The sequence below is a fragment of the Dermacentor andersoni genome, chromosome 1, assembly GCF_023375885.2.
Source record: "Dermacentor andersoni chromosome 1, qqDerAnde1_hic_scaffold, whole genome shotgun sequence".
Classification (NCBI taxonomy): Eukaryota; Metazoa; Arthropoda; class Arachnida; order Ixodida; family Ixodidae; genus Dermacentor; species Dermacentor andersoni.
The window spans coordinates 215,264,207-215,280,790 of record NC_092814.1 but is presented as its reverse complement, the minus strand read 5'-3'; the positions used below and the strand labels follow the sequence as shown (position 1 = coordinate 215,280,790).

General features: G+C 42.2%; 1 protein-coding gene across 2 annotated transcripts in view; it reads right to left on the bottom strand.

Moving 5' to 3' along the window:
• Positions 1 to 16,584, bottom strand: part of ec (ubiquitin specific peptidase echinus) — a 77,555-nt gene that overhangs the window by 10,033 nt on the left and 50,938 nt on the right. For both annotated transcript variants that reach the window (XM_050196215.3, XM_055063257.2), the window contains exons 3-11: positions 13,791 to 13,883; positions 12,481 to 12,615; positions 7,897 to 8,010; positions 7,724 to 7,806; positions 7,529 to 7,628; positions 7,345 to 7,402; positions 7,129 to 7,223; positions 5,786 to 5,938; positions 2,125 to 2,272 (exon numbers count right to left, since the gene is read on the bottom strand). In XM_050196215.3, coding sequence (XP_050052172.2) covers positions 2,125 to 2,272; positions 5,786 to 5,938; positions 7,129 to 7,223; positions 7,345 to 7,402; positions 7,529 to 7,628; positions 7,724 to 7,806; positions 7,897 to 8,010; positions 12,481 to 12,615; positions 13,791 to 13,883 — 979 coding nt within the window. The remainder of the gene's footprint in view (positions 1 to 2,124; positions 2,273 to 5,785; positions 5,939 to 7,128; positions 7,224 to 7,344; positions 7,403 to 7,528; positions 7,629 to 7,723; positions 7,807 to 7,896; positions 8,011 to 12,480; positions 12,616 to 13,790; positions 13,884 to 16,584) is intronic.

Genomic DNA, 16,584 nt, shown 5'->3' with positions numbered 1-16,584 from the left:
TTATGCCCTGATCATACTGATGTATATTTTTATTAAAAACAGAGATAGTTTAATGAAAAACGGTGTCTGCCATATTGAATTTCCCAGATGCTTCAATTTCTTCAGTATTTCCCTATCATCATCTGTATTTCCACACTTCCAATGCTTATTTACTGCATCAAGCAGGTTCTCTCATCCTTTGCCTTGAGATGCACAATCTACACTCAGTCTGAAAGTTGGAACCTGAGGCAACATTCCCTACTCTTAAGCAAAAGTGAGTGTACAGGCATGTGAACATATAGGCATATAGCCTGAAATTAAGTATAGCTTTGAAGAATGCTTGCAAATATTATTTTTTTAAATGTGCTATATAAACACTGCAATCAGCATGCAGACCTCCAAATTTGGTAGGGACTTATAAACAGCCTAGATTGAATGATGTCAGAAATGACACTCTGCATGGAAATGTTAGCTCATTCTTCCTAGGATAATCTTTCACAAACATTTTTCTGCACAATCGCCCCCTGCATATATCAAGTATGTTGCATTAACTGGCTGACTGAACAGTCTGCGGTCAAGCCATGTACAAGCAATTTCCTTGAATTTACGTATCGCCAAGTTGCAAACCACATCACTACAAAACAGATGTAGTCTAGAAGCGCGTGCTTGTTTATAATTTGTTTCATTATGATATGTAGGCATGATGGCGAGAACTGCTGGCATATAGTACCACATGAGGACAGCAATGTTCTATGGAGAGAATCTTCTTTTTTCCAGAAATATTTCTATGCATCTTTGAAGAAAAGCAGAAATGCAATCTTTTGTGAAATGGCTGGGCATTTTAGGAATTGTGGGGAGAATGAAATAAATTGCTTAGTGATGCTACACGAAAAAGTTTAATTTCTGCTGTGTTATAACTTTAAAGCGGATCTTTGTGGCTTTGCCAACACTGTTTAAAGCGGCAAGGAGCCACTGTATTTTTCTACCTATGAGTCCGTGAACAAGTCGACTGGTCTCGCAACTTGCCAAACAGCAGCAAGGTGCTCTGCTGGCATATGGCAACACCAGTCCACTGATGTCGACGAACTGTGTCTACCAATGACTGTGCACAAACACGACAGTGGTTGGTTACTCTCACAATCAATCGAAACATGCCACAAGACTTGTTATTGGGCTAGTTTACGTTTACTAAAAAAATATTTACTGCTTTAGAATTGAGTACACACCAAAGAACATAAATGACAACATGGGCACCAAATTCCTTATTTTATCAAATGGACAACAATATGTGTGCATACTAATGGTCCTGAGCTATACACAAAATATATTTTTAAAACTATTTCTTGATTGCAGACATGAACAGCAGGGCCTGCATAAGCACAGGCTATCAAAAGGTAACCGAGAAAATAAACAAGCTGGAAAAAATAAGTAAAAAATTGTGCACGTCTCTCTTCAACATCTGCAGGGAAAAATCTCTCAAAATTGTTAATCTTCAATTCCTGAGAAAGCAAATCTCTCGGCAGACTATGGAACATGTATGAATGGCACACAAAACAAATATTTAAACTAAAGGTAGTGAAGAACACATTATGTTCAATTGAAGTGTGTTGGTATCCACTGGCTTAAGTATTTATGCTCATGAGCTGTCATCACATCCTGCTAATTTACAAAGCGATAAAAAAAAGAAATTGACACAGGAAGAAAAAGCAAGGAACATGGCATGTGACATGCACGATTCGAGGTTAATGTATCAATAAACACACTGTTCTGCACAAATGTTGTTCTTTTCTTTTCTTAAAAGTTGGGTGACGCTCCAACTGACCTGGAGCTTTGAATTTTAACGTCACTATATGTGGTTAAAACAGTACTAGTGGCAAGGTCCGAGCAAACCTATTTTTGCAAGTAATAGGCTGCTCAGATGGCTCTATTTTTTTTTTTCCCCCTCCTTGTCCTAACACTGAGCACTACTATCAGGTGCCTGGGAAATGAAAGAAAGCAAACCCTAAATTTTGGAAGTTATAAATTCATTGCAAGTTATTAGCCCTGCATATTTCCAAACCTTTGCTTGAGCAGCTACTATTCTAGTTTTGCCTAGAACATATTTATAAACCGAATATGGACTAATGAAAGGAAGTTGGAGCTTACTTTTGTGTTCAGATATGTAATGTATCACAGAAGTTGGTGCAGTGGCTGTTGACACGGGAGTTCCATTAGGGTTTGCATAAAGCAGGAGTAGGGGCTGAAAGTGCCCTCTGTGACATTTGTCCACCACCTGCTGCCAGTGGGGGCCAATCTGAAAGAAATCAGACACCTATAAGCTCAAAGCCGCTCAGCACGCAAGCAAAATATGGTATAGCCTAAAATTTTGTCCAGATACTTGAAATGCAAATGAATGGGAGAGTGTGGATACATTATTCGAAAGGTTAGAATATTCTTCACATCAAACAGTCATTATTAGCAATTTAAACATTCTTCTAATAGTTTTCAAGTACTTCACATCATCAAGTGCGCACGCATGAACAGACATGAAATTGAAGCAAACATGCGATAACTTTCATCCCAGCCCAAGAGGTCATAAAGCCCAAGAAGTTACGCAGTAGAACTCACTGTGTCTTGCAGGGAGGCAGACAGCTAAACCACAATCATTCACACTCACATTTAGCTCAGAAATGACATTCGACAGTGGATAATGTTTGGTATTATTTATGAATGCTGCTGCTGTGTGTTCCCTCCAGATTAAATTTAAATGCGATTTGTTGCAACATTATTTGATTTAACAGTGGAACTATGCCATGACCAATCCAACTAGAGAAAAAAATCCCCTTTTTTCAGTCTGTCATCACCATAGAAAACGTGCGTTTCCGATTTAGTCTTGACAGTGTACACAGATGATGAACAAGACTGCCTTTTTAAAGTTCATTCTGATAATTTGCTAAATACTGCGTGAAAAAGAACTGCTTACATTTATTCCTAGTGCTCTATTTGTGCTTTCGATAAACCATGCTGTGTGTGCAGTTCAGTGAGATTAACTTGCTAACATTGTGAATACTAGGAGGTGAACATTGCTTTATATTCATTGTGAAGAAGGCTGTTCATTATTGAAAAAATTACTTGAGAAGTATTTAATATTTGGTTCGATTTGCTTCCAGCACTATTATAGTCGTGTTCAATTTAGTCTGCAACTTTGCTACTTGTACACCCCCAAAAGTGAATCTCAGGGTGTATGCACAGGAAATACAGCAGTAAACTTTACAGCTTTATAAGAAGTAAGGCAGAACCCTGTCCACAAGAAAGTGCAATGCAAACAGTGTCAATGCTTAAAGTGCTCTGTTTCTTTATCTGGCCGGCTCGGCTTGTTTCTTCCTTCCTACGTTGCGCTGTACCAGCTTTAGAAAGCTCAATGTCACTTCCTTCACGTACATTAATACTATATCTGAATACAGTGGTGTAAATGCAGATTCAAGCTACATCTTCACAAAACACACAGCCTGAAAAAATTGCCTTTGATGCCTGCGGAGCAAGTTGCATGGCAAGATAACCATGAGTGGCCCCCACATGATGAGTGGCGCAACATAAAGCCACACACACTTGACAACAAGAAGCATGCCGTATAATTTCAGTTAACTTGTTTTGCCCTTATTCACCTTCTCTTCAGGACTACTTAGAACAGAAAGGAACAGAATACAAAAATAACCGAGTCAAGATTCATAACCTACTTTCATTATACAACAGGTTGCTGTTTGCCAGTGATGGATGTAAATATGGCAAATGAGTTCTGCGGAAATCTGCAAGGTGGAGGACGTGTTGTGAAAGGAAAAAATGTTCATCCAGCTGAGAGTAGCACGAAGCTAGCCTCTCAGTTAGCTCAAATGGCAGATAAACCACCTCAGAAAGGCGTCAGTTCTGGGTTCGATCCCCAGACCAGGATGAATTTTTTCTTCAACTGTGAGGCTATCTTTATGAGACCTGTATAAGTTTTCTTTGCAGCTTCAGGCTCCTCTTGGGAGGACGACAATTCTTTCACTTCATGGAAGTATAGCTCATCACTTAACACTTTTGCTCCTGATGCTTCTGTTGATATGTTACACCATTCCCAAAAAAGAAGTGAGACTTACTATAGATTCATAATGACGATAATCTTATCAGTCACAAATGACAAAACTAGTTGGAATGATGCCAAATGGCATGAGAAGGCATAGGTGGGGGGCAGAAGTGCAGTTCCGAGTCACTCAATTTCAGTATCATTATCCCTACAAGTGATACGGCCAGACAGCGCAGTGTCAAGCAAATTACCAGTGCCCCGCCCAATTCCCCTATTTCCATTCTATTATATATTTCCATTCCATTCTATATATCAAGGATGGGGGTGCTGGGCCAAGGAAGCTAAGAAACCACCACAACAAACAGGTGGGAGGGTAGGTAGGTGAATGGCCTCGGAAGTCCACACAGAAACAGAAATATAGGAATGTTAGGGGCTGCCGTGCCATTAAACAGCCCGGTGAATGTTGAAGAGTGCGACAGTGACTAATGGAAAACAATTTTAAGAAGGAGAGTGAAGTGAAGCATATGAGGAGGGGGAAGGGGATGCACATAAAAGGCATCAAGAACGAAGTTGGAGGATAATTAATGACGTAGGGAGAATGTCTCGTCACTGTCCAATCGCCCAACACCAGACAGCTGCGGCCAATCGCCTAGCTGAGGCTCACCTACCCCGTCGTAACATGTGCTGCTTGTTGCGGAGAGCCCATCCTAACTAAATGTCTTGGAAATCTTCAAAATAGACGGTTGTCAGGAGACACGACACTTTCAAATCTCTTGGAGCTACTGGCCCTTATTTTACTGCGAACTACAGATGACGTCATTTTCACAAAGGTTTCTAAACAGGAAGCAGCCCTGCTTCGGGCTGTCTGGCTCATCAATTCCCGAGTGTGATCAAATAACAATATGCCTCGCATGATGACTACAATACCATGATCGCAAGTTACTTCCAAAAATCTCTTCAGGCAACTCGGAGAGTAGGTCACTGAAAGTGAGTGAAACTTGCATTGTATGATACTATCAAAGTTCTAGCACAAACCTACGTTCCCATATTTTTAAATGTGGAACAATATAAGTATGGCCACAATGCCGAAAGTGCGATTGAGTGACAGGTGACTTGCAAAATAGTGTCCGCCCTCTTCTGTGCATAGCCACACTAGAAGATCTGGCTGGAAAACAATGGTTTTTATCTCCGCTGTTACCTGGGGAGCAACAAGTCTGGCTTTCCAACAGGACACATGATAGTGCATTCTCTTGGTTTTGTATGGCCCAGTCTTTAGCTCTGTTCGTTTTCCCAAGTCATGTACCCACTAGGTCATGGACATACATTAAATAAGTGCACCAATTCGTTAATGATATTTTAGGTCTTTGTTAATATTATCATTTTTAAAAACAGCATAAGCATGATAGCATAATTTGATGCAAAATTGCTGCATGCATTAGCAATGGAAAACTTTTCTCAGAAGTTAAGCAAAGTGCTATTTTGGCAATGCAAAAATGTGCATCCTTGTTATTAAAGCATTCTTGTCTAGGGAATGCTAGGAGTTTGTCTTTGCGTGGTGTACAACCTCCATTTATATATATATATATATATATATATATATATATATATATATATATATATATATATATATAATGAGAGAGAGAATGAAGGAGGGGGAGGAGTGGTAGCTGTCGGTGGAAAATCCCCCTCGTCGAAATAAATTTCTGGCTACGCCACTAGTGTATGAAACAAAACTGGATATACAGTATGGCCCTATACACTTGCCTCTCTCACGGTGGCATCATCAAAGTATATCCATACACACAGCTTTGTGTGGAAGAAGAATGTAGAGTAATGTTTGCCATAGTAGGTCACTATGCCCACAAGGTGGTGAGTAACTGTACTGGCCCACCGGGTGTCCACAACTTTATGAAACATCTGAAATAGAAATGAAAAGGGTAGCTCTATCAATGCAACTAGGGAGAAAATCTGACTACTACCCATTAATCATAATCACAACACTTCAGAAGTACTCTGCTTTACCACCTAGAAACCCAAATCCATACACATTTTAACAAAAGCTTTTGTACATGGAACCAACCTATATCTAAAGAAATAAATGACTAAATGTGTACAGTTAAAGCATGATTCATGCAACTATATATATATATATATATATATATATATATATATATATATATATATATATATATATATATATATATAGCGACAAGTAAACATTTTCATGGGCCTTGAACCTGATGCTGCATGTTGTAGCAGTTTTCAACAAAACTTTGTAAAAGAATTGCTGATTACCATTTTTATTACACAAAGTACACTGTACTGTTGCCTTCCAGGTGATACAGTAGCTCTAAACCCTTTTGTGATCAGAACGTTAAGAACCCCACCTGCTTGGATGCTGACACAGCTATATCCTGAAGCACCAACTCCAAAGTGGCTGGTGCTTCAGCTACGTTGGAGCTGGTGGTCTAGCGATCTTTTCCTTTAGGATGTAGAAACAAACATCTAATGAAAGTGTCAAAACTATAATCGTGTTTACTATTATAAATTACTATTTACAATTGCTACACAAGAAAAACAAGGATTTTCATAGAGTACTAAAAAATGCAGGACTATAGTAAGGGCCTTGAAAAGTAAATACTAAAATTCAATAGTTTCAGCCGCTTGTGTACGGCCTGTAAAGGAGTCTGAAATAAGCTGCACTATAGACAGGCATCTAGTAAAGAAATTCAAATTTCCTATTTCCATTTACTGTTGAGCTAAAATCAATAGCTGACACAGTGAAATCCAAAATCTTTCTCCCTTCATATATTTACTAAACATCATCAAATGGTGATAAGTATGTTTCCTACAAGTGCAACTCATTTAATTAAAATCCATTTCTGGGAATAGTTACATTGTATGTTGCCACAGTGGATCAAAATGTTTCTCTCTCATCTCCTAGAGCTGAGTAAACATGCAGGGCGGGCAACAATTTTGCTCACATTATGTGATAGTTTTCCTAATATATTGCAAATTGGTTAAAAAGAAGAAACTCTGCATAATGATGGGCAGTTGCAGCACCATATGCAGACACACATGAGAACAAATGTCATGTCACACATTACCTCATCCATATTTACAGTCATCCCAATGCTGTCGAGAACATCTACAATGTGGTCTACACTTGGTCTCTCAGAATCCCAAACCAGACCAAGACTCACTGTAACAGAGGAGGGAAGGCATGTGTCAGTTATAAAGGTTTCGGTATAGTTTATCATTGAGATAATGGTACAATTTATGGCAGTGAAAACAAATGCCCAGGGTCAAAATATGGTTCTTACCTATGTCTGGTCTGTTCATAAGAGTCTTGCATATCTGGATTTTGGCACCACATGAGCTCTGTAGTAAAAAAAAAGTACAAGAAGTGAGTGGAACATGTGCCCTGCACATAAGCATTTCTACACATGGTGCATTTTCACACACGGTGACTGTGACAGCAAGGACACTAAAGAACATGTTTCTTACTGGGCAGTCTCTGATATCACCCATTCCTCCTGCTCTTCGCAGCAGCTCGCCAAAGGACACTGGCTTTTGCTCCTTACTATGTACAATTGATGCCTGCAAGCTGAAACAGTAGAAGCAACAAGAATTTAAGCAACAAAATCTTGAATGCCTGTACAGACAGAAAATATATTCGCAAATTCTCTATTAAAGCCCTACCATAAAGCAGAGGCAGATACGTAGTGAACCATCTGCGTAAATGGCAAAGGCTCTGATGATGCTCCACAAACATGACATACAGTCTGAAATGAAAACCAAAAGTACACATACAGTGTTGACTTCACAGAACAAATATGCACCACAAAAAAAAAAAGAGATTGCAGAGTACTTACCTGCTCAACAAGGGTCATAGCAAACTTCTGGTGAGGAATGCAGTGGGCAACATTACACATATCTTCAACCTCCTGACTGGCAATGTGGAAATGGATTCGTTGAAGAATGTTCTCCTAGAAAATGGAAGCCCCATATTCATTATGAGATACTCTAACATGCAAGTGCTCAGCTGTGCATGAACCATGAGTAAGATTCAGAATTTTCCGTTTTTGTTTTATTAAAATTCTACATGTTTTTGTCAGTATTTATTCAAAGGTAGAAATTTCTCCTTCAGTGACTGTGTTCATGTGAAACCCTGATGGCTTTTTTTCATACTTTTGCAACATAGGAATGTGCCTTTCTTTCTTTTTTGGTGATTATTTGCGTTAAACCTTACTTTCCCCCCCCCCCAACATTTACTGCAGTATTTCCAGTCCGGGAAACATGTTAATGGCCCCATTTGTGTTCCTATATCAATGCAGACCCACCGTGGTTGCTTAGTGGCTATAGTGTTGGGCTGCTAAGCACGAGGTCGCGGGATCAAATCCCAACCATGGCGGCCACATTTCGATGGGGGCAAAATGTGAAAACACCCGTGTACTTAGCAGGTTAAGGAACCCCAGGTGGTTTAAATTTCCGGAGTCCCTCACTACAGCGTGCCTCTTAATCAGAAAGTGCTTTTGGCATGTAGAACCACATAATTCAATTCAATATCAATGCAGATGCGCTACAGAGGTGAATAATGCAAATGTAGTCTGGTCGAGCTGGTGCCATCATCAAGGCTTACTTGACTACCAAAACACTGGTAATTCAAAAAGCAAACTCTCTTGAACTATGCTTACTAAGTTTTGAGTTCCTAATTCTGCAAATGTACTTGATGCAAATTAAACAGTATGAAGACACTATGACAAAAAGAAGATAGAGATACTTTTCTTCGCGATTTCTGTGCCCGTGTACTTCATTGTCATGTGCCATACTTGAAAACACCTCAACACCTGAAGCTTCAAGAAAATCTTTAGAATGGACATGTTCAGCCAACTTTCTAGCTCATAACAGCTGTTTGTTCTTGAACTTCTATGGCTACACCACCTTCTCCCTGGTATTTTTGAATGGCAGACATCCACTGCTGGGCTGCTCTTCACTACCTCACACCCGCTATGCTAGAGTATTTCCTTTCTTTTTTGGTTACTGTGCATTGGGTCTGTACAGCCTGGGGAATCTCATCATAGTGGCTTCACAGGTGGTGAATGTCATGAACAGATGGAAATAGTCACGTTCAGCCTATTTTCTAGCTCAAGTGAACGTCAATAAGATGTTAAGTTGCGCTGATTGGTACAGCTTTCAGACAAACAAAAGGAACAGCACAATGACAAAATGTAGCATTACTGGTCAGTGCATTGACCATCAACCATATGCCTCATTTCCAAAAGTCCCATGCAAAGGCACATAGAAAATATACAGTAAAAAAATTACAGATCCCACACACACTGCAAGAATCAGTGTAAGCAAAGCTTTCTGTAGTATATGCATTAATTAATGATAATTGGCAGTGATGTTGATGGCGAATCTTTGAGTTATTGATTGCTTAGTGCAGTACAAGAGACGTGAGGTGATATTCCTCTTGCGTGCACCACTTGTGCTTATCCATGTAGTACAAAAAACACACAGCGAGATGTGTTTTGCTTTATTTGTTGTTGTGGGCCAGTGTTCATAGCCTGCAAGAAGGTTAGCAATGCCATTGCCTTACACAGCACGTTATCGTGGCAGAAGTGGGCAACCTTACTTAAATTATGGCACTGTATGTGCCAAAACCACAATCTGATCATCAGGCATGCTGTAGTGAGGGCCTCTGGATTAAAATGAGCACCTGGGGTTCTGTAGCGTGCACCTAAATCTAAGTATGTGCATTTGGCCCCCGTCGAAATGCGGCCACCGCAGTTGAGATCAAACTCGCTACCTTGAGCAATGCCATAGCCGCTAAAATAACGCATCAGGTATAGAAGTGTTGATTTACAGAGTGGCCGCTTGCCTAGCGTCGTCTTAATGCTGCCTGCAGTGCTTTAATGCAGTTACGCATCTGCATGTCCTGTGTGAATTCTTCACAGGACAAATTTGCCTGATGTTTATTTTTCAGAAATATCAGATATGTATCATACCACACCTTGAATTAAGATTTGTTGCCACATGTAGTAGTACCCTTTCCTTTATTGAAGAGACCCCACATGATGCACTCATTTCACAACTGTGTTGGCGATTGAATGGGTAGGGCGTCTGGGTCTACCCATGCTCTGCCTCCTCTCCCTACTCCCTCTCCGGAATGTTGCATGTGAGCACAAAGGCAAGCGCTGCAGCTTCTACAATGCGCTTGCAAGGAGAGGGCATTATGGCAACTCTCAGCGAGCTTCAGAGGGCACTGTGGCCAGGCTCCACCCAAAGGAGGCATGCTTGTTGGCAATGCCCATCTTTTCTCCCGCACTCCTACCGTGCATTCTCAACAACTTTCTCAATGCGGCATGCAAGACCGTGACAGCAGCAGCAGCAGTGGAAAAGTTGAAGGAAGAGGCAAAGAAAGCTTTGCTTTAAAACTGAGCTTTGCTTTAAAACTGAGATTTTCGATACCGTGTGTCAGTTTCCTTGTTAATATTGAAAGAAATAGATTATCTGTCACACCAAACATGACTAGTACATGCATCCTCTCATTTCTGTGTGTGTTTTCTACATGCCTTTATATCAAAGCATTTCTTTATACTGAGTGCCATGCTCTGGTGGTTCTTTCTGTGCCTGGTCAATGTGATGTCTCTATCATGTAAATGAATGGCAGATACTTGATTTGGATCAAAGTGTACCACTGAAAGTCAGTGTCTCTATGGTCAATGCTGATCATGGTGGCAGTGCACTAACCACTGACCTACTGTCATAGTGCAGACACAGGTAGCTTTTGCATGGCAAAGATATAAAAATGGAATAGGATTCATTGTAGTGTCTAGGATGCAGGTGGCTATGCAATGGCTACATTTATCCCAGAAAGCCCAACATATCATTTTTGATACGCTGAATTCGACACTTAAGGAAGTTGCAGTTTCGCCTGACAGGCGAAGCACCAATTGCGATAGCAAATTAGTAGATAGCTATACGAAGTAAGGATAGTAGTTTTATCGGCCGTATAAACTTGTAAGCATTCGCTAACTAAATTAACCATGATATAATGTGTAAGCACGCCTGAACGAGGACGTAGAAAGAAACAGACACACACAGACAGCACGGTCTCTCTGTGTGTGTTTCTTTCTATGTCTTCGCTCAGTCGCGCTTACACATTCTATCATGGATTCAAACCAATTAGCCTGCCAACATGTTTTAACTAAATTAACAAGCACAGTGACATGCGCGCACAGGTAAACATGAACACATCTCGCTCGATGAGCGCGGAAACTCGGTGCCAAATTGCTGAAGTAAGAATTGCGGCAGCAGCAGCGATCGAATTGACCTTCGTGCATCTCTCGCTTCAACACGAACAAAACGTCTAAAGCACAGCGCATACGAAGCTACCGGCACTACGCGCACTCTGCAAATAACGCAGATCGATTTGAAGATGAGGCCCGCGCGGGCGCGCACTATCACAGAACACCTATATAAACTATGGCCATGTTGCAGATCGCTTTCTAGATACGGCGCCTAAAACCCCTTAAACTTCGTAAAGTAGCGACACTCTCCTCCTCCGCCTTCACTCCTCCTCGTTTCTCCTTTCACGCTTCTTCCTCGACCGTGGCGCCGCCTATACCGCTCGAGCGTAGCAACGGCGCCAACATGCTCTCCTCGCCACTCCGTAGACGCTTCTCGAGCGAAAATGGCGCTGAAGCACGGCGCGAGGGCCAACGTGATGCCATTAGGCCAATATCGACGCAGCGTCGGCCTCGGCCAGAGCGCGCGAGGAGGAGGCGGCATTCTTCAAAGCGTGGCGCTACTTTACAAAGTTTAAGGGGCTTTAACGGCGCCCGCACGGCTGCGCTGTAAGTAGCAGCCGCCGGAAAAGAACGCCCCTCCCTCGCCTCACCCCCGTGCCTCGCGCGCGACAGGAGAGGGAGGGCTTTCGGCCCGCGTTCCTCGCTCGCACACGTGAGATTGAGCCGCGTTCGCCGGCTCACCCTCGCACACTTTCGTTAGCACCTCAGCATACGGCGCGCGGCGACGCCAACGGCAGAAATGCGCCTAGAGTGCCCATGTAATTGCTGTCGCAATAAAACTCTGATTTAAGTGCTGGAATCCCATGTAAAGCCCATGTAGCATTTCTGATATGTTGTAGGGAGTTTTCAGTTGTGAATGGTTCCGAAAATGAATGACTAATTAAGCAATTACATAATTATTTTTGCCCAATTGCAAGTATCATTCAACAGTTTTCTTCGTGTCAATATACTTTCCATGACCAGAAATAAATGTGAACAAGTTGCTTTAATTTTCTTTGATGTGGAATGGTGTTGGGGCTTTCTGGGGTTATGCTTACTCTCATATCTGTGCTTGCGTTTGAGTACGGGATAAAAAACAAAATTTATTTTCAGTCTGCCATTATAAATGTCAAATATTTTTGGTGGTTCAAGTCGCAAACTTACAAAACATTCAGCAGCATCATCCATAAATCCCAGTTGAAATCTCCTCTGGTCAAAGAAGGTTTCTGCCAATGCCCGCCGTAGGGCATCAGGTGGAAGAGCAGATTCTTGGCTGTACTGGAACTGGGCAAATAGTTCCTGCAAAGGATGGGATGCATATATTTTATAAAAGTTCTTGTGAAGACCTCATCCTGAACTAGCAGCAGCTGCAATATACCACCTGCTGAAATAAAATGAGAAAAAAAATAATGGTGGTATATGTACTACACAGCTCATTTGATCCATATTTGATCCATCTACATTTCAGTCCAAATTCTAGCTGAACAGAGAGTCAAAATTAGGAAGATTTTTCGTTGAAGTGGTACTACATAGAATTTAAAGCCACAAATCTGAACTGAAAAAGCTGAGTGTAACACAAACAGAATGAGTTGAAGATAATAACTTGAGCTACAATCAAAACTGTACAGTACCTCGTCGAAGTAAAAAGAAAGTAAAAGAAATGTCAGGAAGTTGATGTTAGCACTCTGTATATTACATTTGCAAATTAGATGTCACCACAGTTTTTCAGAATATGCAAGTGCAACAATAATGGTGAGCATAGGATAAGCAGATTTTTCCTCCTACACCTGTGGCCCCCAACGATTGCAATGCAAATCATTCGATTGCTTCAAGAATTCATTGAAGATGGAAGAAATTTATTCCACAAAACAAAAGCCAGAAATGCACATTGGAAAGAAATTGTGTGGGCTTCAAAGCATGAAAAGTAGGCAGACAGGTCTTCCATACTGAAAGGTTGTATATTTTAATCTGTAAACACTGGTGCATGCAGGAGAGCACGCAAAACGAGCGCACAGTGAAGGCAGGGCAACATGTCAGTGATGGTTCTACTGTTACAACTTCATTAACACAACACATTCGTGAATAAGTGATATTATCGTGCACACATTGCTGTGGGTGGCTTAGAGAAGTCACTGCTGTAGCATGCTCAATTTTTTTCACCATAATATAGAATTTACTAAAACTGCCTTACCCGGCAACACTTAATTGCAATATCTGCAATAAAAATTGACCTAGGAGAGAGTCTATTTTTTATGTATATAAATTCTACATTATGCAAACCGTTTATCCACTTCTGCATGAGCCAAAATAGTTTTACTTACAGTATTGTATAAATAAATAAAAATAAGTACACCTATACTTCATAAGCATATATTGTGACTCAGCTTGGTGCACAGTTTCATGTAAAACAGTTGGATAGTGAACTTATAGTACAAGTCTCAAGCTTCATTTCACAATTTATTGAACATGCTTACCTTCAGTGCACAGAAGATGCACGAGTCTGACATGCAGATGTGCCCGCTCAAGTCTCTGAAGCTTCTTCGAAATATATCCAAGTGCCACAAGACCTGCGAAAGTGAAGATGAAAAAAAAAAAAAACATCCCTGAAGGGCAGCTGCAGCAACGTGAGGAAGAGTTCGTGTAAGATCACGTGGAGAGCATGGAAGAAAGCGCCGTGAATGGAGTCGGGTGTACCCTCTAAATATAGCAAATGGGAAAGGGGAGTAAAGTGTTACTATATACTCCAAAAGGCTGGCTTTAAGGTGTGCATGTTGTGAAGATGGGTCTGAATGGTGGCTGTAGATGGCAACTTGTTGGATGCGCTCGACGACAAATTGCACGTCGAATGGCAAGAACAGTATAGTGGCACGGTGCCTTCTCGTCCGCTGTTTGCCGGCCGGTCCCAGCAAGTCGCCACTGGCGGCGAGACAAAATAACTGCAGCTAAAAAAATCAGTAGCGATTTAGCGGTAAATACGAGATAAATACGTTAGCATTATGTCGCATCTCTTTGAAGTCCCGAATCCATGACTTAAACCACGTGCACCACATTGCAAATGTTGCTCAGGAGCTCACTCTACGACACACGTCCTGGCTCTACGAGGAGCGATCGATGTGCCAATGGCGGTGGTCCAGAGCAGACCACCGTGAATAGCACTATATATATATATATATATATATATATATATATATATATATATATATATATATATATATATATATGCTCACGTTTTTCCACTTAGACACTCCTAATGCTAACGCATTAAAACGTGATGACATGCAATGACCAAAGTCAAGCCTTTGACACGAACGGAAACTGCGATACGAGGCAATCTGAACTCGAAGCAAGCATCGAGGCGCCGCCGCACCGGCTGCACTGCAATGATGGCTCCGCTGTAACACGCGCTGGGCGGGATATACATAGACGTTGCAAATATACATAGACGTCGTGTAAGTGATTACAAGAGTCGATACACAACATTAGGCTGTCGTACCACGCGACCTCCCCTGCTTTGTCGAATTCCGTAATGGCGAAATATTGCGCCAATCATAGAGGCCGAAGCAGCCCTGTGAGTCACAAGATGGCGAATTCGACAATATGGCGGTGTTTCATACAAAATAGCAACTCTAATAAGGGAGTGCGTACAGGCAAGAGGTCCTAAATACGAGGAGCTGTCGAGATAATTTTTGGCACTATATTTTCGATAAACCTTCTCGATTTCCAAGAGCTAGCTGCAAATGGTCTCATTTTGACACAAAGCTCTCTTGTGTATTTACACCGCATCCGCCAGAAGGAAAATCTACAGTTGGTCGGTTCCGCCCATACTTTCCGACACCAGTGACTGGCTTTTTTGCAGTGTAGCCGCGCAGTTTCCGTTGAAACGTGAGAAGGGAGAGAGAGAAATCGAGAGAAAGTGGGCGATCTATTGAATTGCATTCGCGGAAACGCTTACGATCACCTTTATGGGCGTTGGATAATGGGCGGCCAGTTCATTTATTGTTTTTTTTTTCTCTTTTTGCTACAAATATGATGCCTGCTGAATAACGCCAGTAACGAACTTCCTTGCCTAGAAGAAAGAAAAGAAGAAAAAATTCGTGGGCAAGTGTATGGGGGACTGCTGTCCACCATGGCGCTTGTGATCTGTCCGCGGGTCGAATGGATCGGCGGCCACACAGTTTCTGAGGCAGTGGCGTTATTTCCCTCCGCTGTTCTGCTTAATCATCGTCGTCTGGTAATAAGACCACCGGTGCTAGACAGACGCGCCGCATATACGTAGAGAGCGTAGAGACCACCAGGGACGAGACACGGCGAGAGAGAAGGAGGTGGGGGTCGCTGGCAGCTGATGTCTCAATCTAGCCAGGCCCGGGGAGGAAACGCGCATGTTTCCACCCACCCGACGGCGACCGTCATCGGCCCCGGTTCGGCCATGAGGCACAGGGCGGTCACTTTTTGCCCGGCTGTAGTCCGAATCCAGCGCGCCGTGCTCGCAATGGCTCTTCGTGATCCTCCCCTTTCCTGTGCCGGCCAGAGAGAGAGAGACAGAGAGAGCAACGCGGGAGGCGCATGGCCGCGCGCGTTTCACGCTGCGTGCGCGCAGGTGGGTCCAAGACCACCTAACCTAGCCTCTGCGGTCACGCCTGGTGCGTGCCTATGGCCACTCTAGCCGGGACAAAAACGGAGCTCTGGCCCACAGGTGCTATCAGCTGGATTCGCGAGGCATAGAAACGAGTAGCACGTAAACATAACAGCATTTCCTTCGTATTTCTACCAAGGCACTCGAACGGAGTAAATAGTATAATACGCGGTAAGCATTTTGTTGTGACAAAGCGAAGAATACCTACAGAAAATAGTTTCCTTCCGGACATAATTATTGTCGCAGTGTGCGTTCGGACAGATTCAAGAAGCGCAAACAGAATATATATATACACCGGAGGACAATTATGATTTGTGTGTGTTTGAGGCCCTGCAGCAAATATTTTAATATTGCTCCAAAGATTGGGCATTGCTACTCAAAACTTATAAAGCACGAACGTTAGCCAAAAACGCATGAAGAAGAAGACACGAGGATTTATCTAACGTTCACGCTTCACGCATAAGATGCAACACCAACTACATCAGTATTCTAGGGCACTACATGAGCTACGTTGTCAAAACTGATTTCACGGGAGAAGACATCGGCCAGTTCTTAAGTCGGCCACGATGTCCATAGGTGCGCGCTCTAACCGCAAGGCCTCGTCCGAGCATCGAACACCGGCGCATTTGTTGGAT